The sequence below is a fragment of the Melospiza georgiana genome, chromosome 15 (genome assembly GCF_028018845.1).
Source record: "Melospiza georgiana isolate bMelGeo1 chromosome 15, bMelGeo1.pri, whole genome shotgun sequence".
Lineage (NCBI taxonomy): Eukaryota > Metazoa > Chordata > Aves > Passeriformes > Passerellidae > Melospiza > Melospiza georgiana.
The window spans coordinates 15,763,725-15,786,791 of record NC_080444.1 but is presented as its reverse complement, the minus strand read 5'-3'; the positions used below and the strand labels follow the sequence as shown (position 1 = coordinate 15,786,791).

Below are 23,067 nucleotides of genomic sequence, written 5' to 3'. Positions count from 1 at the left end.
ACAGTAGCACACCAATAAGCTCCACAAAGTAAGCTTATTAAAATCCCAGAGCCATATCAAGAACCAAAAGGCACAGAGAGTTTCCCCTCACTGAGCCAAGCTGGAGTCTCACATACAATATGGAGCACCTGCATGCAGTCACTGCTGCAGCTGGAACCTGCAGGAGTCCTCAGCTTTGGTGTCATCCACACTGTGCTCCATTCCAACCCAAAACCTGAAATTGATGCTACACCACAAGCAGGTGGGAGCATTGCTGTCTCACACAGAGGACAAGCAATGCAACATCTGCAATCTTCCCAACTCCTAACAGCCTAGAAAAGCTGAAGAAAAAAAAATCATCAGCGTTTTAAAGAGCACTTGGAAAAAACAGGCTATCCTCATTGCATGAGCATTCTCCAGCTGCCATTTGTAGACTATTTCTCCATCAGTATGATGATCAAAGTGCAATGGCTGAAGAAACGATTTTGTCCAGAACATGATGTTAATGACTTACCTACAGGACTAGTTGAAACCCGCTGGGAAGGCGGCCTGAAACCAGGAGCCTTGGAGTTGTCGGGATGAACGTTTTCCACATGTCCTAGTATAGAGTTATTCAGAAAGGTAGACTGAACAGTGAAAGATGGGTCAGCTGCTGCTCGGGTAGAGAGTGGACAGTCTCCCCATGCTTGGTTAGCTGGCACCTGGTTGCTATCAAAAAGACTACTAAAGTGATTGAAGAGCGTTGCTGGCCCAAAGGCAGGAGGCAATGATTTGTTTGCTGGGTTAATGTGCATCTGAGAACCGTTCATAACGTTCATGGCTGACGAAAGCTGCACTGCAGCAGGTGGACCTTGAGAAGGTGTTAAAGGAACTTGATTCGTAACAAAAATAGACTGAGGATCTTGATGGAGGTTTGCATTTGGTACCACTGAATAGAAAGAACCTCTGGACTGCATCCTGTGAGTAACTCGAGGTGCTGGTACAGCTACTTGAGGTAAGTTACTGTTGTCCTGATTATCTGCAACAACTGACCTGGGTGACGCTAAGCTTAAAGGAGCAGTTTCTGAGCTGGATGAAAAAGGCATCGACATGGAAGGGCTGATCTCGGCCATGCTGGTTGGCAGAGCCTCCTCCTGCGCGCTGCTGGGCGGCGCGGGGCTGCCGGCCGGGCGCGCGTCGGTGCCCGCGGAGCTGCTGCTGGCTGACACGCTGCAACTGCTGGAGACCGAAACCGGCGGGCACGCGCTCGTGGGAGGCTGCTCGGGGGTGGGCACCTTCTCCTTGGGTGCCGAGACAGCCGAGAAGGAGTCTGCCTTCAGGGCAGAATGCTGCGCTGGCGGAGCAGTAGATGGCAGAAACGCCGTGGGCACTTGCCCGTTGTTTGTGGGGGCAGAGGAAGCTGAGGGCAGAGTGCTACAGGTGCTCGTCACAGTTGAGATGGCCGTTGCTGCAGCGCTCGTCTTGGGGACGCAGGCAAAGAGCTGCTTCCTGACCGAGGAGGGAGTCCTGTTACTGGTCACACACAGAGGCTGCGTGGAAGCAGCTGCAGACGAGGCGGTAACGGGACAAGTGGACGTGGCTAACCCAGGAGACTCCGTCTGCAGAACGTTTCCATTCTGAGTACCCACACGACTCGAGCTGTTATGCTTTGGAGAGCTGTTCGTGCTGCCAGGGTTAACTGGTCTCACTGGGAATGGTCCCCAAGTGTTCGGTGAAGGTGAAAAGGTTCCTCCAAACTGGGCCATAGGTAAGCGAGGGTGCCGGATCTGTTGCATAGTTTGGGCAGCCAGCAAGGCAAAATGAGGGTGAGAATAAGCGAGAGGAAGAGACACCGGAAAAGACGAGCGCACGTTGGCTGGGACATTCTTGTTTAGTTTGTTGGGAGGCTGGAAAGTCGAGAGTGTTGATGACTGCGACGTGACCAGGGGCGGCGCTCCCAGAGGAAAGGAGTTCTTGTTGGAAGCAGTCGCAGTGCTGACTCCAGATGAAAAGTTTGCATGGATTGATTTGCTACTTGAAGCAGGGGTTCTTATATGAGTTTTAGGAATCAAGTCTTCCAGTTCCTTGGCAGGATCTTGAATAAGGGCATTGATGAGTTGCACTGCGTATCGCGTGGACTCTGTACCACCCCTAGATAAAACACAAACAGATTTATCTCCTGCAAAAGGAAACCCCACTTTGTGCAACGTTCTGTAGCTTCAACTTTATTCTGATCCGTAACTCTATTGTAAATTTACTGCAGTAAATTATTTCTTTACTTCTGTGTATCTTAAGGATTATCTTTGAAGTTGACTGTCAGCATATCCTGGCAGCAGGAATGTACGTGCTATTGTAGAAGAAAGAAGCTAAATAGATCCTGCCTTAGAAATCAAACAAGCTTTTCAATAAATGACACTGTGGAGTAACTCAAGACTCATTTTGAGATACTGTACCTTATAGTGATCATTCTCTCTCCATTCTTATCTTTCTGCTTATCCACATCAATGTGGGCACCAGTGACATCTTGAATTGCTGTGATGTTGCACCCACCTCTTCCCATTATTCTAGACACGACAGAAGCTGGGACTGATAATTTCTTTGACCTATATCACAAAGATCAGAAATCTGTGAAATGCATTCAAACTTCAAAGACAGACAAAACCCCTCTGACAGTGGCTGAAGTAATATTCTTAAGGGCAGTAAGTGGTTTTCTCCTGATCCTTTCTTCACCCTTTGGAGCCTCTCTCAAAGTCCCACACTCAAATTACTCATCATCCTCAGTACCTGACAAGGATTCTCCAGTAGCATTTATTCCACCACTGTTGTAACACAGATATATGAGCCTCACACTACTTCAGAATCCTTTCTGGATTTTATCTTATCTTGGGTACCTCTCCAAAGTGAGACAAATCCTCAGCTTATCAACCTGAATCTAGATAAGCAGTACTGTTTCAAATATAAAAGCCCATGGCTTGGCTACTTGGACTGTTTATAGCAAGGAGAAGATGGCTTTCCAGTGATCAGATTTGTGGTACCACCTGCATCCACAACCTTTCAGCATCCACCTCTTTCACACCTCAAGATCTGGAAGTGCAGTGTCACCAATAAGCAATGGTGGGTGAAAGCAGGTGAAGGTGTGCAGTGCTGTGATTTAGGGAGCTGCTGGAAGCCCCTGTGATGGCAGTATGGACTTGCAGGGGCAGGCTCACTGTCAGGCCACAATGTTGCCACCAATGTCAGTTCAAGGTTTTCCTGATTCACATGGTACTGGTGGGTCAGAGCAAGCACACAGTTTATGGAAGTGTGTGAACACAAGCTCTGCACGCACACAGATCTCAGCTGAGATCTCTGGGCCACCACTGCCCCCAAATTTTAAGATGTGTTGGACCTCTTGCACCCATAAGCTGCTTTCAGGCTTGCTATTGATGTGCACTGGCTCAATGCTGCACAATCAGAGGGGATTCAGAGGGGTTTCAGAAATCACAGCACTCACAGGTCCCAGCCACCCTGTGGAAAGGCTGCCAGCTTCACCTAGCTATTCCAGGCTTGGAAACTTGGAAGTAACTTGATTCTCAGGGAATTGTTTGTCACTTAACAGGACTTAGAAGAAACCTGTTTAATTGTGAACATCTAAACACGGAAATGTTCTAAAGCAACACCTCATGTTGTCAAGGTGTTTTTTCTTTCCCCCATTCCTGCCAGGACAGCACATTACAACCCTGCCCATCCCCAGAACCCCCAGTGCATGCACCAGCTCTATACCAAGGCTTTTTCAATGCTTTGGGTTTTCTTCCCCACTTCCACTTCCAAGGCTCCCTTCTCAAGACAGACATCACAGCTACTCCTTCCCCAAACCAGAGCTCCATGCTCACCTAAGTTTGAAGATCACCTGCACTGCTCACAGGGCTCCTGACTGCCCCTTGGTCTGCTTCCACCCCAGCCCACTGGGGACCTCTGACAGCCACTCAAGGAGGCATTTCTCTTCCAGGAGAGCCCACAGCAGCATCCAGTCCCTCCCACCCATCACCCACAGCTGTTTCCCTCCCTCCCAAGGCTGATAAGTTTTCACTTCTCTAAGTGTCCCCAAAGTACCTTTTTGCTCCGGAGCAGCAGCGCCCTCCTCTCTGCAGCTGGAATTGCTCAATTGGTGTTGGCTGCAGAGTGTTGCTGGGGGGAGGGTCTTTCAAAACTCTGCCCACTTGCCTGTCAGGGGCACAAGGGATGTTTGCATTGGTTACTTGGATACACATCCCTTCTAGCTGGGCGTCACTCACAGGGAGAGGGAAGAAGAATTCTTGTTGAGGCCAGGAGAGGCTTTAGCAGAAGGAGCTCCTGGGCACTGCACCCACACATCCACAGTCACCAACAGTGCTCTTTGGCAGGACATGCTTCCATCAGTCAGGGCACAGCAAACACCAGTGCAGAACCCTGAGTGGGACGTTCCTTAGGGCATTACTCAGGAAAGAGAGGGCAGGTTCTGGATGCATGTCTACAACACTGCCAAGGCCAACACACGAGCAGGCAACACCCATGTGAACACTTGGGCTGAGCCAAGGAGACTCAAGAGCCCCAGGAGAGCAGGAGCAGCCTCAGGTCAGAGGGGTTCAGGGCTGTCTGAGGGGCTCCTGCCTGCACCACTCCCCAGGTGGGGACCAGGCTGCCACCACACACCCAGCAAGGCCACGTCACTGTGGACAGCCCCATTAGGGACACCATAAAAAGGCAGAGACCAAACCAACTCCAAGAGTTCAAACATAAATTTTCATATTAAACTGCCTTTTTAACCTTTATTAAGAACACTCTGTGGCTTCCACTAATCCAAATGCACCAAGCCCTCTATACAATTACATTCTTTGCAAATAGCCTAAAATTCTCCAAAATGAGCACATCTACTCATTGCCACTGCAGAACACAAAAGCAGGAGGGTTTCCTATGTGCACCCAAAGCATCTAACATCGGTATGTTTGTGCTGTATTCCTTTTTGATAAAAAGAACAAAAAAACCTCAAAGCCAAATGATCATTCTAGTTCCAAGCAGCAGATAAAATAGAGATACTGGGGTGTTAATGGCCATACAGTAAAACCCAGTACATTTTCAAAAGAAAAGATTGCTTTACAGTAAAACTTTAAATCTCACTGCACTCACTGTCAGGTAACACAATTTCCCTCTGAATTAGTGATCAAGGTCACTGCCCGAAGTACAATGAATTTTGGCCTTGAAGGGATCATTTGCCTCTCCTCTACTCACATCCATTCTGCCTTTAGTTCATGGGCAATCATCTGCTGTAGGGCTTCTCACTGCCCTCTGTTCCCTTCCCCTTTTATCTTGTCTCCACATCCTTTACTCCACTAAAGTCACAGGTTGTCCTTATTTTCTGATGCCAAAGAAAATGTTTATGCCACATTCACATTAAGTTAGTGAGGAGCTACTACAAATTAGGGCTGCAGTTGGTTTTCCCAGCACTGCAAGGGCAATCAGGACAGATTTTCCTGTAAATTAATTCTTCAGTTATATAATCTTGCAGGACATTCTGTATCTGAGAATAATTTACAACCTAAAAAGCTCACAGACAGTTTTAAAACATAGTATTAAAGTCTTTACCTTCTAACCACTTCTTTCCAGCCTTCTTCTCTTTTCTGGCCTCTTTTTGGACTGGTCAGATTCAGCTTTACATTTGGAGAGCTCAGAGGCAGGGAAACAGACTTATAAGTAGTCGACAAAGAATTCGAATGACCTTCACCATCAAGTCTGGGAACAGAAATTCAGAATAAATTACAAATTACAGAATAAAATGACAGCATACAGTTTACATTCCTGCAGCTTAAAACTAGTAGCATGAACTGTTTCCAGAAGAATCACCTCTAACAAGAGTCAGAAGGATGCATTTAGCTTGTCCTGCTGCAGTGAACTGCACAGGCCCTTGCAGCAAACCTTGAATGAAAGGTCCAAGGCAGAAACAATTTTTGTTCAAAGCACAGAATAGAGACAAATTCCAATTTTTTAACACTCCTAATGGGGGCCCAAAACACACACCCTCTAACCACAAGGGTTGATGAACCCACTCAGTCTGCATCTAACCTGAATCTGGGGAAAAATAGGAAAAACAAAAATATCCTCTCTTCCCACTACTAGACAAGTGTCCTAATCAGTCTGACAACATCCCTGTCTCACGGCCCTTCTTGATATCACAATGTCTATGTTCTTACTGAAGCTGGCCTCTCTGTCAGCCCAGTGTCCAGCAGATCAACCTCCCTTAGTGCAGAAAATGGAAAGAGAAAACAAAACTGTGGGGGATCAGACTTGTAATACTTAGATGTAAAACCAAGGACTACAGACCCACATGGGATCTAAGCTTTCTGATTCAGACCAATGACCTCTTCAGAAAGTGGTGTTGTAGAAGTTATCAGCACATCCCCAGGCACTGAATGACCCTTTGAAGCATTCATGTGGCCCCTACATTCCCTGAGTTCCTCTGACTCTCACCTCTGGCTTGACAAGGTTATATCAAACTGGCCATCAACCTGGCAAGCAAAATGCTCAGAGTCTTCTTCTTCTCTCCTTAAAAGAAAGAGATTGCAAGTCAAACAAGTTAATGATGAAACCATAAAACAATCAAAAGGCAACAAAACCACTTCAATGTGTGGATGATTAGTAAAGCTGGTACTTCCTTATTAAATTCCCAGCATATTCACTTTAAGATCTATTCTAACAAAGCTAACAATGCAACATGGATGCCTAAAAAGTGCAGAGAGAAAAGGCCATTTCACTCAAGTAGTATTAAAAACTGGTCAACAATGCCAAAAAATCTTGTTCTAACAAGATTTTAAAGAGATTGTGTTCAACAAACATAGCACATCTTTGCAAATAAAGCAGCCTCAGTCTCTCTAGGCTCTGGGAATGTACAGTTAGTGAGAGCTTAAGCTACAGAACATTGACACTGGCATGGGTGGAACCTTGTGAAACAGCAGGGAAGGAGCAGAGCAGTCTCACCTGGTGGGTGTTTTGGAAGCTGAGGTGCTGTTTTTATCTTCCTGAGAGGGGATGAGCAGTGAGGCATAGCGCCGCTCCGAGGAGTTCGTGTCCATGGTGAAGTTCAGCTCCTGGCTTTTCCCTCCACTGCTGCTTTCACTGTTGCAGTCTGTGCTGTCCAGGTTATCTGAATCACTGTTCCCACTTGCACCACCACCTCTTGGCTCTCCATTTATTTTATTTTTATCTGCTTTTTGCTGTGCTAGGGATATATGCTGATCTGGCAAAATTATCTGCATATTCTGAGGAGTCTCTTTTGTTTTATTTTTCTTATTTTTTCTGTTTGTGCTGGGGGTAGTCACCACATTAGCTCTCTTCTTCCCAAAGGCATTTGTGAAGGTAGTTGAAGTTGCAGAAATTCCAATTGTAGTTGTAGTAGTTGCACTTGGAGGCTCTATAGGAACTTCTTGCTCCACTGAAAGAAAAGCAGTTTATACACCATCAGAACCCACAAAATAGAGAACTCAGTGCCCTCACTGAATACACCACAGCTGATGTTATGTTCCTTGCTAAGCTGTCAGACTAGCACCAAATTCAGCTGTAAATCCTCCAAGAGTGAAAGACTTTTGTAAACAAAGTAGGGGGTGAAAAAATGAGCAAAGGAGTTTTGTCAGGCAGCAGCCATGTAACACTGTCAAATATGAGAGACCAGCTTTCAGATTTCCTCTACTTTCCTGGTTAGAAAGGTGGCACCCCCACAACTACATTGTTCATAGAAACACTTGTTTACCTTCATCATCATTTTCCTCTTCATCATCATCTTCTTGTAGCTCCAGAGTTTCCTTAGGCTTGTTTTCTTCATCTTCTTCTTGTTTTCTTTTTTGTTCCTCTTTCTTCTTCTTTCTCTTTTCCTTTCTTTTCTCCCTTTTGGCTGCAAGAGCTTGTTTTCTGCTCTCCTCTCTTGACTATGTAGGAGAAAAGAATCCATGTTTAAACATTTCACACAGACTAAATTATACTTATAATTCAGATCTTCCCTAGAAATCTGGGAGGAAGGAGAAAGGAGAGAGCACAATGAACTAGAATGACTTTGGCACATACTGAATCATTACACAGAAACTGGACAGAGCTTATGCAACAACTGGACTAGCTGGTCCCAAAACTTCTAAGGAATGATAACAAAGTAATAACCAAACCAGAAGTATTAAAAAAACCCCACAGTTTTAATGGAAGACCAGAAAAATCTCTCATCCTCTCAGTCCTTTCTCAAACATTTAAAAAGCTCAGTGATAATTTTGGTGTGATGTCCACATCTTTGATTCAAAAGTCAGTACTCAATGGCTCTAATTTTAACCTTTTTTTTTTTAATATATGGAATCAGTCATCTGCTGCACTGTTTGTGCACAGCAACTGATCTGTGCTCAAGTGCTCAACAAGTCCACAACGTGGAAAATTTAATAAACCAATGTGCAACTTATCAAAAACTGTAAGAACTTCTATTAAGAGAGCTCACTCTAGAATGTGTTACTTTAGAATAATTTACAGTATTCTCAGCAAAGGGAGAAGCGATTTTCTCCACTATCTGCTCAACTCCCCTGAGCAGAAGTCCATAAAATGCTTATGGACATTATTTACACCTACAGAAATATAGCATGAGACTGGAGACCTCCCTTACTCACACATCCTCTGTGCTGAGGTGATCCCAGAGATCCACTGCCTACAGAACTATTGCTAAGTCCAGGCTTTCCCAAAAAGGACAATGAAGTGGAGGAAGCAGAAATCAGTTCTGGTTTGCCCCCCTCAGTATGTGCCTCACTTGGATGACACATTAGGGGAAGGAACACAGACACAGCCAGAGCATGAAGACTAACTGCCCCAAGAAGCATTGAAGGAAATGCAGCCTAGAGATTCACACACAGCTCAAACACTGCTACATGACAGAAACCATCTACTCACTTTCTCCAGGTCTAGCTCCTTCAGCAGTATAGTTGCATTTTTATTGGCTTCTGCAGCCTGCTGGTCTTTAGCTTTCACAATTGTCTCCACACACTGGTGACACTTTTTCAACAGGTCCTGAAATGCAAACTTGTCTTATTACCACTGTAATAAACAACTGAGGAGTGAGGCTTGCTCTACAATGAGATTAACTCCCCTGTGTTCATAAACATACAAATTATTCACAAAATAGGATCTAATGCTGATTTACTTTTTAAGTGCTATATTAAAAAGGAGAGATGCACAAATCTCCAAATCAGATGTATGTGAGCAAACATGTACATTCAGTGTTTGAATACTTAAGAATTGCCCATGGATATTTTTGCTGGACATTCAGGGAGGGTCATGTCCCCAAGTCCTGCTCACCTTGTCCGTGATGGTGGCGATGTAGCGCATGCACTCAATGTCTGAAGGAAACTGGTTCACTTCTTTCACCAGGAACTGAACTACTTTCACATGCCCCTGGAACACCAAAGAAAATTCTAACTTTTTGTACACAATTCTCAATATTCATCATCAAAATACAAGTCTGGTATCTCTCAGTTCAATGCAAAACACTGAAAATAAGCAAAAACATTTTTGGTAAGCTGCTGTTTGGGAAGAAGGGCAGCTCCTGCTTGCTCAGTGCTGACAGCACAGCCACTGCTCTGCTTCAAGATGGCAAAGACAAGCTCTTCCACAAGTTACTTTTTATTTTAAAATACAAAAGGCAGATCTTCATGATTTTAGTAACAACCAAGACACAAGACAACCCTCTTTAGATACCACCTGTCACCCAATCCACTCTCTTGTCACTCACCCCATGGAGCTGACTTAGACTGTTCAATTACAGCCCAAGATCAGGAGACTGAGCCACCTGAATGTTATCCTGGCAAGCACATTCCTCTGCTCCCAGGGTACACTGTGCAACCACACAAAGCACCCAACTGTTGCTTCTGAAGTTATGTGAAAGCAAGGCAGTGTTAAAACAGGGGCAAGCTCAGCATTTTTGGTTGTAAAAAAAGCTGCACAGTTATTTGCTCCTTTGTTAAAGGCAAAGCAGCTACAGTTAATAAATTCCTGTGCTTATGCTCCTTGCATCCAACATCACAACTGATGGAACCATCCCAAAGCAATGCTCTTCCTGCCAAGAAGAAAAGGCAGTGGGTGACAGAAGAGCTGATTACACAGTGTCCAATCACAACATATTAAGAACAAAATGAGAGAAGAACAAAGGAATCAGGCAGCTTATTGCAGACTGGTATTGTATTCACCTCCAAAGCAGGACTGAAACGAGCAGTACAGACTGCAGAAATACGGAAATCTCTAACAGTCAAAGTTTTTGCACAGTGTACAACTGGAAATTATAAAGCTAACATCATTTATGGAACAAAGTTTTTTAGATCTCAAAAACTGGATCTTTGTGAAATACAGTAACTACGACTTTGAAGCAGGTATTTTATCAAAGTAGCAATTTTGTCATGTTGTATTTGATTCTTCCAAACCCAAGCATTCAGACTCAAGACCAAACAAGAGGCAGTTTTGAAAACATACAAGAAGTTGGTGTCCTACCTTGCGGAATGCTGACATCAGAGGGGTGATTTTCCTGTTATCTGCAGCATCCACATCTGCCCCTGCCTGCACAAGCAGCTGCACCACGTCGTAGTGCCCCCCATTGGCTGCCAGCCACAGCGGCGTGTTTCCTTTCTTGTTGCGAACGTCGATGTGTGCCCCTCTGAAAGCACGACCCAGAGACATGGTGTGAGTAAAGGTGCAAGTCAGAGAGCAAGACCACAAAACATCTTAGTACAACTGGATATAGAACTTTAATAACTAAAATACAATGGCAAGATATGAGAAATTCTGCCCCTGAAATTTGCTGTTTCATCTGCAGAGTAGTGACAAGGGAAATATTGAAACCTCCCTGACAGAAATGAACGCTCATTTCATGTCACCTAATGCAACCAGCCACCTTTAAATGATCAGTGTGGTGACTACCCACAGGACAAAGCAGCCCCTTGAGGTTTTAAGCAGCACACTGGGTTATGCTTGAAAAGCTCAAGAGCTACTTCCAAGGCTTTGCCCCCCAAGTGACAGTGAGGATGTGCTCACGTAGAAGTTGCTGGATCCATACACAAACAAGCTATCCAAGCCAGACACTGCCTGCCTGCCTCTGGTCCCAGCTGCCTGCCTGGCTTAATTAACACTGCAATGGCAAGATATTCCAGGATAACACTGCAGAGTAGGGAACAGATTTAACACCCTATTTTCAAAGTTTCCCATTCCCTTTGCTCTCAGGTGCATGAGGTAATGTGAACAAGAGCACCCTTGCCACAGAGGAATACAGAACAAATGTGCCACTAATCATAGTTATAACTGCTTTGGGTTGAAGGGACCTGAAAGCTCATCTTGTTCCAACCCTCTTATCATGGGCAGGGAAGCCACCCAGGAGATCAGGTTGCTCAGAGCCCCACCCACTCTGGCCTTAAAGACTTAATGAGCAGAAATGATTACCGGTTAATGAGGAGCTCGCAGAACTTGTAGTGACCCTTATCTGCTGCAATCGTTAGAGCTGTATCTCTTGAGGAAGGCACAGGTGGGGCATTCACATCTGCTCCTTTATCAAGGAGAACCCTTCCAACCTCTGCATAGCCTCCTGAAGCTGCTTCCATCAGAGGTGTGAGACCAGTCTGTGCAAAGAGAACGAGTTACTCTGTGAAATCAGCACAACATATTCAGATAAGACATAAATGATTCCTACAAAGGGAAATCAGATTTTTATTTAGCTGCTTATATTTAGTTTAGGAGCCTAACTTCAAGCAGTCTCTTCCTCAAAAAAGACCCCAAAAACCCAACAAAAAAAAAAAAACCCAACAACAAAACAAAACACCCACACACAAACCAACCAAACAAAACCAACCCAAAACCCAAACACTCTTGGGCTTTGATTTATACAAACCCAAGCAAACTGTTGACTAAGCACCACCAGATACCTGTCTCAACAGCAAATGCAAAGTTTATAACAAGATCTCTACAACAGAGGTTAGAACAGATTCAAATGAAGACACAAGTGTTTCTACAAAAATACTCAGAAACTGGCTTTATAGCTTTTCTCTAGCCTCCCTTGGCACTGAGACTGATCTGGGCCCAACTTAGTTGCCAGGTCAGACTGTTAAAAAAACTTACACCAGCTGCTAACATGCCCAACTGACCATTTGAGAGCTGGCTTTTATCCATATCCCCTTTTCTCCAGCCACAGTCATTCCAGAAGCAGGCGGGGTAGACAGACACAGCAATTATTTCAGCAGCCTTAGGAGTTACCAAAAATTCCTTTGTGCTGGGGAAATCAGTCTGGCTGTCTACACAAGCTTTAAGCTTGCTTTATGGCAGGAGACACAAAGCTGTCCCAGAGCACCAAAGGATGGGACCTGTGGAGCATTTCAGAGGCACAGAAGGTCACAGTACTGAAGCCACGGGTTCTACAGCAACGTAAAAGCTTTACAAAGTTTGACTGCACTACTTTGGTTGTAGACAAGAAGTCTGCTCTATATGAGAATCACAAGTAACACTATTCTCTTCCTGCCTAGACTTCACTTGCATGTAAAAATATCTGTATCTGCTCTGTTACTGAGTATCACGTCAAGTTAAAACCTGAAAAAAGTCTAGACAAGAGTCAATCTAAGTTTCATTATAAACTCAGAAAGACCAGTCAGCTTTTCCCTAATGCAAAAAAAAAAAATACATCATCATTGATGCTTTTTTATTTTTTAAAAGAAACCACACTCATTTCAGAACATTTAAGCGCTCTGATGTAATAACTCCTCTGAGCCCAGAAAAGCTCAAAGTTACAGGAAAATCTGAAGAAACTTGAGGCAATAAATCATAAGGAAAGGCAAGTCCCTCACCTTTGCCCTGTGCTCCACATTGGCCTTCCTGTCCAGCAGCAGGCTGACCACCTCTGCCCGGCCCTGGAAGCAGGCCAGGGTGAGGGCAGTGTTGCGGTTGGTCTCGATCTGGGCGTTAATGTCAGAGCCCATATCAAGCAGCAGCTTCACGGCAGGGACGTGGCCATTCATAGCAGCCAACATCAGAGGAGAAATCCCCAGCTTACTGCCAGTCCTGGGGGAAAGAAACAAATTGCAGTGCCCACGGCAGAAGAAAAGCTCTGGGAAATATAAGTGTGTCCAAGAGGGACAAAATGTTTTGTTGTAAGTCAGAAAAGAACATATTACCTACACAAAATAAGGCACTGACCTAAAATAGCAGCATTTTAATTGATTAGGAGAAACCACCACAGGGACTATATGCAATAGACAATTGCAATTTATAAACCAGGAAAATGTATTTCAGCTGTTACACATTCTGATGACCAAAGCAAACATAAGCCTTAAGCTACATCTGATTTTTTCAAAGAAAAACATGCTTCTAGCACAGCCTTAACTTTCCCTAGTTAAGAGTTCTCTTGCTCTATCTAGTGTTAGAATACATGTAAGTTTTCTTAAACTTATACAGAGCAGGCTTAAGAGACACTGCTGTGTAAATTTGTTCCTCTGCTTGAAGAAGACATCTTCAAACACACTGAGCTGCCCTGAGCACTTGGTTGCTTTCTTGACATTGTTCTATTTGGAAATAGTTTGACTTTCAGACCTCAGAATGTTGGAAAAGGGAAAGAATAGGTTTGCAAACTATAGTCCCTCAAAATTTAGGTATAAGTCAGATGAAGTTTGTGCTAGTTAAAGGATTTAAAAGCACTAAACATGAACATAGAAGATGTCATCAGTGTAAAAACACTGTTGCAAGGAGATCTGAAAACACCTGAGATTCCAACCTGTGCCTCAGGATGGAGCCAACAGGGAGTGCCTGTGCCACACTGAAGCTCAGCTGCTCACATGGTACATTACCTGGAATTAATTTCTGCCCCAGCATTGAGAAGAATCTTGATGATATTAACATAGCCACCAGATGCAGCAAGGCTCAACGGCGTGTAATCAGACACATTCCTGTGTTCTTTGTTTGCTCCCCGGGCCAACAGCAAATCAACAACCTGAAAAGACAGGACAAGTATTAACAGACATATTGTGGCCTCTGCTGTTATCCAGGGAGTGAGGGGATGTTATCACAGACTTTCCAATGCGCTACCAGTTTCCTTTGTCAACAGACAGGATGCCATAGGAAAATCTCCACCCTCTTGTGCTTGACTTTTCCTTATCTCTGTCCAGCCCCCACAGCCCATGACCACAGCAGCTGAGCACTTGTCTGCCAGAAAGGTTATTTTACCTAAATAAAACTGCAAGGCTTTAAAGTGAAGCTCTTCCTGGGAATCTTAAGTTTGCAAACAATAGATCTACCCCACTCCCATAATGTCTCACAATGTTTGAGCATCTCTTTCAGAAAAAATCATCTCACAACTTGAATTCAAATGACACTTGAGCCAAGTTTGGCCATCTCTATTATATGAACTATGCAAAAAAAAAAAGTGGTAAAAATCAGAGGGACTGATGTTAATGGAAGAAGGATGAGGAAGGACTCCTCTATCAGTAGTTGAGAAATAAAATGGCAGAAAATTCAACCATTTTGGTAATGTACTCCAGTGGGCCTCAATTTACTATTAATATAAGCTAGGTGATTTCCAAACAAGCCAGAAAAAATGCTCCTTGCTAAGCCAAAAACATAAGAGGCAGATTCTGGCATAAAGAAAAAAAAATAAAGAGGAAGAACAGAAGACTTCAGTAGTTCAATATATAATGCTACTATTACAGGCCATGCTGATCTTGCCTTTTTTATGAGAAGCACTTTTACTGTTAAAGATCTGCAATTCAAAAGTAAAATGGACACATTCCAATTTTGGCCAAATATTTTAATCCTTATATTAATCTACTACAAAGCTCTTGGCTGTCTCCATGCCATCTTCTAAGGTGCTATGCACATGACTGAAATAGGAAGGATTTCACAAATCTTATTTGGACAACAACACACACACACAAATCTGACAGAACTCTGAAACTTCCTTAAATAAAAGATGCGCACAATGTGTCCTGCATTGCATCTGCACTTATCAGCCCTGTGCATTATCACTAAAGCCATGTACTGCCCACACAAAATCCCAGCTTCTGCCCTTGTGTACCTGCACTGGCTGTTTCAGGTTTGACAACAGGGAAGATGGATAAGGGAACTGCTCAGTGAATAAAGTTATTCAAGAAATACCTGCCTCCCTCACAGAAGTACTTACTATGTGAGGATGCACTGACTGAAGAAAGACCACAAATTATCACAAGTGACTGTGACCATTAACTAACAAACTGGGATAGGCAAGGAGAGAAGAAAAAAGACTTAAATTTCTTCTTCCTTTCTTAGAAGAAGAAAAAGCCTTAAATTAGCTACACTGAAACACCTTCCAGAAAAAAAGTAAGATGTGCCAACAACAGAAGAAGCCCAAGACTGTACAAAAAAGCCCCTATCTACAAGTAACAACCCTTTGAGGATGTGTCTGTACCTCCTGGCGTCCACCGGAGCATGCCAAGGAGAGCGGAGTATCCTTCGTGCGCTCCGACTGCGCTTCTATATCCCCACCTTTGTCCAGAAGAATTTCCACCACACCAACATGTCCAGCAGTTGCAGCCAGAATCAAGGGTGTAAAACCTAGTAACATGAGATTGTATTAAAAAGCAACCTTGAGTATCTTAACAGTATTATTAAGGAGCAGAAATGCACAAATGGGTTGATTCACAATGACTTCTATTGATCATATCTCTTCCTCAGACTGGGTGTTTCCTGCTGGGTGCCACAATCTCAGAGCCTTTCCCAACCCTGTTCTGACCCTGTCACATCGTGGCTCTGATTCCAGCCAAAGGCTGTTCAAAAGAAATTTAAACACTGCTTGCAGTGATCAGTTTGGATTAAGTTCTGACCAACTCCTCTCCTTGGAGAAGTCACAGCTTTCTGCATAATTACTGTTAAATTAAGCTCCAACCAGTGACCACACCTGCCCTGCATGTGTTGCTGACTGCCAGTGGTCAATATGAGCTCCAACACAGGTGGTGTGGTGGTTTTGTTCTCTCAGCTCTAAAAGATGTGAGATTTTGCTGAAGTCTGTTCCTGAAAACGATACCCAACCATTCAGCTCTGACAGGCAAGATGGGCTGGTTACCCCCATCAGCTCCTCTATCCAGCTTGCTGAGGTCATTTGTAGAGGGTGAGTTGTAAGGACAGAAGTGCCTCATGTTTCACAAATCTGCTTAAGATCCCACTCAGGTGCAGACAGAAGCTCACTGGCTTTGTATGACCAATGCTACTATGTGAAGTGCAAGAATTCAGTTCACATTTTGAAATTCGTTGTTTCAAGCTTTAGTTCAAGGTCAAATTGTGTTTTGGCTTTCACTCACCCTTCTTGTCTCTGTGTTCAATATTGGCACCACGGGCGATCAGCACAGACACGAGCTCCTCGTGCCCTCCCGCACACGCCAGCGTCAGCGCGGTGTCGTGATTGCTTTCAGTCTTCATACATAGGTAAAAAAAAGCAGATATTCAGAAACAAAAAATAAAGACAAATTTTTTTTTTTCCAAGCCAATCCCCTCCCAGCTTAGCTGGATTACTCACATGTGCATCAATGTCCACAGATGGGTACATGGGGAGCACGGACTGCGGGGGCACATTGCTGCCTGCCTGCGGGCAGGGCTCGGGCGTCGGGGACTCGGTAGTGTGCGAGGAGCTGGTGGAGCCACTGGGCACTCTGCTATTCACAGCTGAAAATGAACACCAGGTTATTAATCCACTCTTAGCAATGTCTCATTTTATATGAAAAATATTAAGTTCCACAAAACTGCAATGGTCTAATATCAGAATAGTAATGGGGGAAGCAAATTGAATGTTCCTAAAACCAAAAAGCGGCTTTGTGGCAGTTACACAGTGCAAGCATCGTCTCCAAACTGTGATAAGTTAGAAAATAATTTTATTAATCAGTCTGTATGCATTACAAGTGTGAATTATGAAGGTGATTAGTTACCCTTTTCTAATTGTAACCTTCACTGTTAAAAAGAGTTCAATCATATGCTCAGTTTAAGCAGGCAAATTATTTATCACTAACACACAAACCTAATGTTGAAAAATGTAGTCTTCTTCTGCAATCCCAAATTTTTTCACATAAAGGTTAGTGCACACAGCCTCCAGAGAAAGTTTGCAGAGCAAGATGACTGACAGCAACTCACACCATTAATCATGTCTCAGAGTTAAACCAACCCAGGAAAGTGGAAGGGAAGCAGACAGGAGGGGGCAGTCAACAAAAATAAGAAAGCTGAAAACTGTCTGTGCTCCCTAAAATTTATTCTGATTGATGCACAGCCTGTAAAAGATGCCATCCTGAAGATCCAGCATTGCACAGGGACACAAGGAATGCAACTTTATCTTTTTTTTTTTTAAACAATTACTAAAAAAATTAATAATTGAGAATCAGACTTTTTTCACCTAGTTTTAAATCAACAAGCAGAGGATATCTACTGCAGGGCCAGAACTCCTGCCTGCCTCTGTAACCTGATGAGAGTCCAAGTGGAGGCTGATCCCTGTAATCAGCTGGGATTCCCTGCCAGCAAGGTGTAACACACCTACACAGACTTGGTGTGTGTTTTAGCTTCAGTAATCCCTGCTGATAGAGCAGCTGGATTTCACAAAGATTGTCACTGCTGGATTGCCAAATGTCTCTACTGTGTAGCCTCATCAGCTGGAACACCTGGTGAGCTTTAGTTATGCCAAACCACACAGTACTTAGCAGCGTTCCTGGAAGAAGGAACTAAAGGAAAACTCTGACAGCTCCAGGTAGGAAACAAGCAGCAGCAGCATTTTGCTTTTGTCCAAGTGCTAAGGGAAGATGAAGGATGAACTCAAACCTGTGTATGACCTAGAGAAAAAATTTTGCAAACCAGCTCAACCTTCCTCATTTAATTGACAGATTACACACCAGCAATTACTCACAGGAAAATGGTGCAGATGGAAAAGTCATAGCAAAAGCCCCAACATGACCATTAACACCACTGATGCAGCCTACAGAGCTGCCAGTGCCTGACAAAGGAAACAGACTGAAGCACAGCAAGGTGGGTCACTTCCACTGGGCTCTGCAAACGTGGCAGGTGGGTCACTGAAATTTGGGGAAGTTCCATTTTCAGTTGTATTTTCTAAGCAAACACTTCTCCTTGCATAGGTAAAATCAGCATTAACATGTGGTCACCACGTTTAGGCAATGAAGTACCAGATCTGAATTCTTGTTACAACCTTCATGAGCAAACCAGATTTGAATTAAAAGTTTCAAATACAAAAGCTCACTATGGATTATCACTCACAACAGCAAATGAGCATTAATTAATGCAATACGATTGTTTTCTTGCTCAATGCACTGAAATAATTGGATTTCTACAGATGACTCCTTCCAAAATACCATATCACCCTGTTAAAGATTTATGTTAAATCAAGCTGGTTCTTTCTCATGGAAGACACTGGCTCAATTTTTTCAGTTCTTGCAACTACAGATACACATAAAACCACATGCATGTGGTGTGCATGCAGAGCAGGGTGTGCAGAGGGACTCCACAGGAGCCAGTTTAAGGGTTTTAAAGTGATATATTCAGTGTTGCTGTCACAGGTCCCACAAATTCTCTGTATTTCACAACCATGACTGAAAATATCAAAGTATTTCCTGCATACTTTAGATTTTCATCTTGTGTTTGAAGTATACAAGTGTGCATTACACACTTCATGTGCACAGTTATAACATTAAACATGAGAGAGAACACCACAGGCAGTAGAAATGAAGATAAACCCTGCACTGATACCCTAAAATATGGTTTAAAATAAAATCTAACAAATATTCCTGCAACACTCACCAATTAATCACCCCCTGTAAAACTACTGAGCTTACAAAATGGCAGATTTTTCAAAATGCTATTTTTTATTTCCTCAGTGTGGACTCAAGCTGGACCCATGGAGCAGCAGCATAATTTGTGGTCTGTGGAGCAAAAAAGGCCTGGGAACTTCTGCCTCCAGTTTCATGGGGCTGACTCATCCCAGCTCTAGTTACACAGCAAAATCCAGATTTTAAACTTGAAAATGACCTTGCAGCAATGGTTCCACCATGGCATTAACAGGGAATGTCTGTGGTACCACAGCTTAGCAGTGAAAGCAGCACTGACACTGCTTGCCCTCAATTCCAGGGAAATACCAATTTTGTGACAGAGGTTTTAGACATGTCCATAGACTTCAATATTCAAAAGATTTCCTTATAGAAAAAAAAATAAATTACCCTACACATGACAAAATCCAGGTTTCCCATGCCCTACAAAGAGTTTCCAATGTTTCAAAGGATCTGTGTTTGTATGAGTGGGAAGCTGAATGCTGGTCTTTAAAGACATGGATAACTATTTTCAAAGTCATTAAAAATATCAAAGGAAACATGAGTAAAACAAAAGAAAGCAAGATCTTGGTATTTTATCCAAATAGCACTCTGGAGCATTGACAGTACCTGGAGCAAGTAGCACTGGATGAGATTTTAGCTGTAGGCTGAAACTGGCTACCCAACTGCTGTCATGACATTGGCATACAGAAATACTGGAATTAGATTTCAGTTCCTCTTTCCTCAAAGGAATTGGGATTTTCAGGACAGAGAGAATCATCCTTTTTCAAGCCTGAGCAGTCTTTCAGCCTGTCCAGGCAGCTTCTCAGTGACCTGCTACTGCAGAGGTTTTGGCACATTGGTAACTGCAGCTCCTTTCATGGCTCACCATTCATTCCTCACTCCAGATTGTCCCAGTAACCAGTTTTACTCCAATCCTCAATACAGTAACTCAGATGTCACCTTCCAAATCCTTACCTTAAAATATCATAATTCTGTATCACAGACTACAACCAGAATATCAGAACCAAACAACAAAGATTCTCAGAACACACCTGAAATTTCAGTTTGGAAACATCAGCTCACAGGATGAGAGTGGGACAGAAAAGCACACACAGTCTCTTGACTAAAAATACCAGCTGAGCAAAACAAAGAGAAACAAAAATATTCCAGCTAGAGACAAACCCCAGCAACACAGAAAAGTTCCTCATCTTTAATACCCTAAACCAGCAAACACTTTCAATTCAGATACTACAACTAAGAAATTTGCAATTGAAAATGCAGAAGGTGAGCTGAAATGAAACTCCAAATATGCAAGACAAGAGGCTCCAAGAAACCAGATAGATACTGAGTAATGAAAATGATATCTGTGTTCCAAATTAATTGATTGGTTTCCCACTCTAAACTGCACCAAGTCTGTCTCTTTTGTAAACCTGATTAGAATTTTGACTGTAGTAAGTCACATCTTTAATGTACTATTGGGTGCAAGACTTCTGCAGCAGCACATCAAAATAAACTCCGTTACAAGCAAAACATTCTGGAGTTTATTTACTCACACAACCTGATGTGTGGGAAAGAGCTGCTTCATTTTTAGGTTTTAGCTGACTTTCCATAAGGTACTTGTTTACTTCTGTGTAGTTTTACAGAAGAGGGGATGTGTGCCACGACTCACTGACACTTTGCACCTTGACATTCACCACCTAAACACCTCACAGTTGACACATCCTGCCAGCTAACTGTAAGATAAATACTCCATTTATGTATATTGTCACTGTTAAGCTGGTCAGCAAAATACAAATTTGTAGCTTCACAGAAACTGAAATTCTTCCTTACAACTGGTCCCAGCTGAGACTTGGAAAGATTTGCCTCCCACATCACAGAATCCCAGAATGGTTTGGGTTGGAAGGAACCTTAAAGCTCATCTCATTCCACCCCCTGCCATGGGCAGGGACACCTTCCACCAGCCCAGGTTCCTCCAAGCCCCATCCAGCCTGTCCTTGGACACTGCCAGGGATCCAGGGGCAGCTACAGATTCTCTGGGCAACCTCAGGGCCTCATCACCCTCACAGGGAGCAATTTCTTCCCAATATCCCATTTATCCCTGCCCTCTGGCAGTGGCAAGCCATTCCCTGTGTCCTGTCCCTCCAGACCCTTGTCCCAGGTCCTTCTCCTGGAGCCCCTTTAGGCTCTGGAATGAGTCTGAGGTCTCCCCTCAGCCTTCCCATCTCCAGGTGAGCACCCCCAGCTCTCCCAGCCTGGTCCAGAGCAGAGGGGCTACAGCCCTTGGAGCATCTCTGTGGCCTCCTCTGGATATCACCACTGCTAAGGGCAACAGTAAAAGGTATTCCAGGGCATAGGGAAAAATAATTTCTGTTCTTCTGAAGCAGTTCCCACCCAAGCTGAAATCCTCAGAAGGAAGATAAATGCTCATCCCTCTGCTAAACCCAGAATCACTCACTGACATCACTGCAGCTCCAGCACTGGGATCAAGGGGAGCCCTAAAAGACACCCTGAGTGGGGGACACAAGCTCCCTAAAATCCAGGTACAAGCCCCTGAACCATTTTACCTGGCATCTGTAGTGGGCATGTAAAAACAGATCTTGTAACAGCTTTTATTGCTCAAAAATTCTTTCTAAAATTAAGGACTATAGGGTAAGTTTGTCAGAAAAATGTATTTTACATATGGATCAAAGAGTTCAGAGTATGAGTAGATAAATTTACCATTTGTTTTTACATGGCTATAAATCTGATATATAGTAGGATTATAATTTACATGGAGATCACTTTTACACAGTCTGGATGTACAAAGTGAGAAAGATATCTATCTTCTGACAATTTTTTCTGGAGGGAAGTGAAAGAGACTAATGAATTTCAGAAGAAAATATACTACTTTTTGCAGAAGCCTCTGGAACTCAATAACTAAAGATTCCTCAAGTTGCATTTCTGTAAATTTCACTTCTAATGCAGAAGATGGTGCTATTTGTAGTGATTTTTGAAATAAGTAAATCTCATGTCTTAGCAAAAAATGTCTCTAACTACTTAGCAAAACCAGTAGCTGTTTCCAGAAAGCAAACCAATGTCTATTCAACTTTTTATAATTATTTTTAAGATACAGTTTTTCTGGCTGCTTGCAATCTTTTTTCCTACAGCACAGTTCTCACACTCAGCTGGACTGCAGCACTTTTCACAGTGGGGACACTGAGTTTGTGGCTGCAGAATGAGCTGCTGACCACGAGAAGGTACAGACTCCATGGCCTTGTGCCAGACACGTTCAACTCTCACCAACAGCAACTATTCCAAAGATTAATCCCTTGCTGATTATGTTTTGTGTTAGCCATTCAAATTTTCCTCATTATACATTCCAAGATTAAAATTTTGAGTAATAAAAATTGAGAATGTTTTAATGTTGGCTAGGTATTCTAAAGAGCACCACAGAGCAGGGAGGGAGGCTCAGAACAGGAGGAGCTAAAACTGATGCTGTATAAAATAAAACAACTGGAATTACAGTGAGGGAAGGACAGGAGCTGGTACAACCACCCAACTGCTCTACCAACCCTGGGCAAAGTCACAAGTACTCTTGACTTGCATGAGCTTGATGCAATTACCATTCCAAAGGCTCCAAGGAATGGCTCAAAGATCTCACTGCACACTTCTGCAGCCTTGACATCAGAGGACACGGCAGTGACTACAAAGGGGCAGGGGGAGACAGACAGGAAAATAATGGGCAGGGGTACAGGCACAAGGTACAAAGAAAAGTTGAGAAACACTGAATTAAAAAAAAAAACTACAGACCAAACAACACTGGCTATATCCTACATACCTCCAGCAGCAAACCTCAATCCTAGTCAAGTCCAGGAAATGAAGTGACCCAAAGTGATCCCTGTGTCTGCACAAGGGCACTCACACAGACCGATGTGTGGGCACTCCCATTCCTCTTCACACCGTGCCAACACGTGGAAGGATGTTGGGGTTTTTGCTTTTCATCCAGCTAACAGGACATGTTTTTACCATGTGGAACATCTAACCTGCAGATATTCCTGTACAACACCCAGGGTTTAGCAGGGATTCTGCAAACACAAGCCATCACAGAACGGAGGGGTTGTGCGTGGATTCCAGGCTGTGTCCCTTAAGCTCCAGCAGCAAGGACAGGGATGGGTTTGTCCATAAAAGTGACAACAATTTGGCTTTTTCTAGAGATGGCTACCACACTGAAGAAAGTCACTGATAAGTCTGCACAGAAAATTCTACAGAAGATATAATTCTGTCATGCTTTTGAGTTTCCTAATGGGCA

At 43.5% G+C, this 23,067-nt stretch overlaps 1 protein-coding gene across 6 annotated transcripts in view; it reads right to left on the bottom strand.

Annotated features, from left to right (window-relative positions):
- Window positions 1–23,067, bottom strand: part of ANKHD1 (ankyrin repeat and KH domain containing 1) — a 102,208-nt gene that overhangs the window by 11,755 nt on the left and 67,386 nt on the right. For all 6 annotated transcript variants that reach the window (XM_058034493.1, XM_058034494.1, XM_058034497.1 and 3 more), the window contains exons 16-31: window positions 16,499–16,644; window positions 16,284–16,395; window positions 15,395–15,540; window positions 13,803–13,945; window positions 12,807–13,020; window positions 11,416–11,591; window positions 10,474–10,636; window positions 9,289–9,384; window positions 8,884–9,000; window positions 7,718–7,892; window positions 6,949–7,402; window positions 6,442–6,516; window positions 5,560–5,706; window positions 4,051–4,161; window positions 2,412–2,561; window positions 494–2,109 (exon numbers count right to left, since the gene is read on the bottom strand). In XM_058034493.1, the coding sequence (XP_057890476.1) occupies window positions 494–2,109; window positions 2,412–2,561; window positions 4,051–4,161; window positions 5,560–5,706; window positions 6,442–6,516; window positions 6,949–7,402; window positions 7,718–7,892; window positions 8,884–9,000; window positions 9,289–9,384; window positions 10,474–10,636; window positions 11,416–11,591; window positions 12,807–13,020; window positions 13,803–13,945; window positions 15,395–15,540; window positions 16,284–16,395; window positions 16,499–16,644 (4,041 nt within the window). The remainder of the gene's footprint in view (window positions 1–493; window positions 2,110–2,411; window positions 2,562–4,050; window positions 4,162–5,559; window positions 5,707–6,441; window positions 6,517–6,948; window positions 7,403–7,717; window positions 7,893–8,883; window positions 9,001–9,288; window positions 9,385–10,473; window positions 10,637–11,415; window positions 11,592–12,806; window positions 13,021–13,802; window positions 13,946–15,394; window positions 15,541–16,283; window positions 16,396–16,498; window positions 16,645–23,067) is intronic.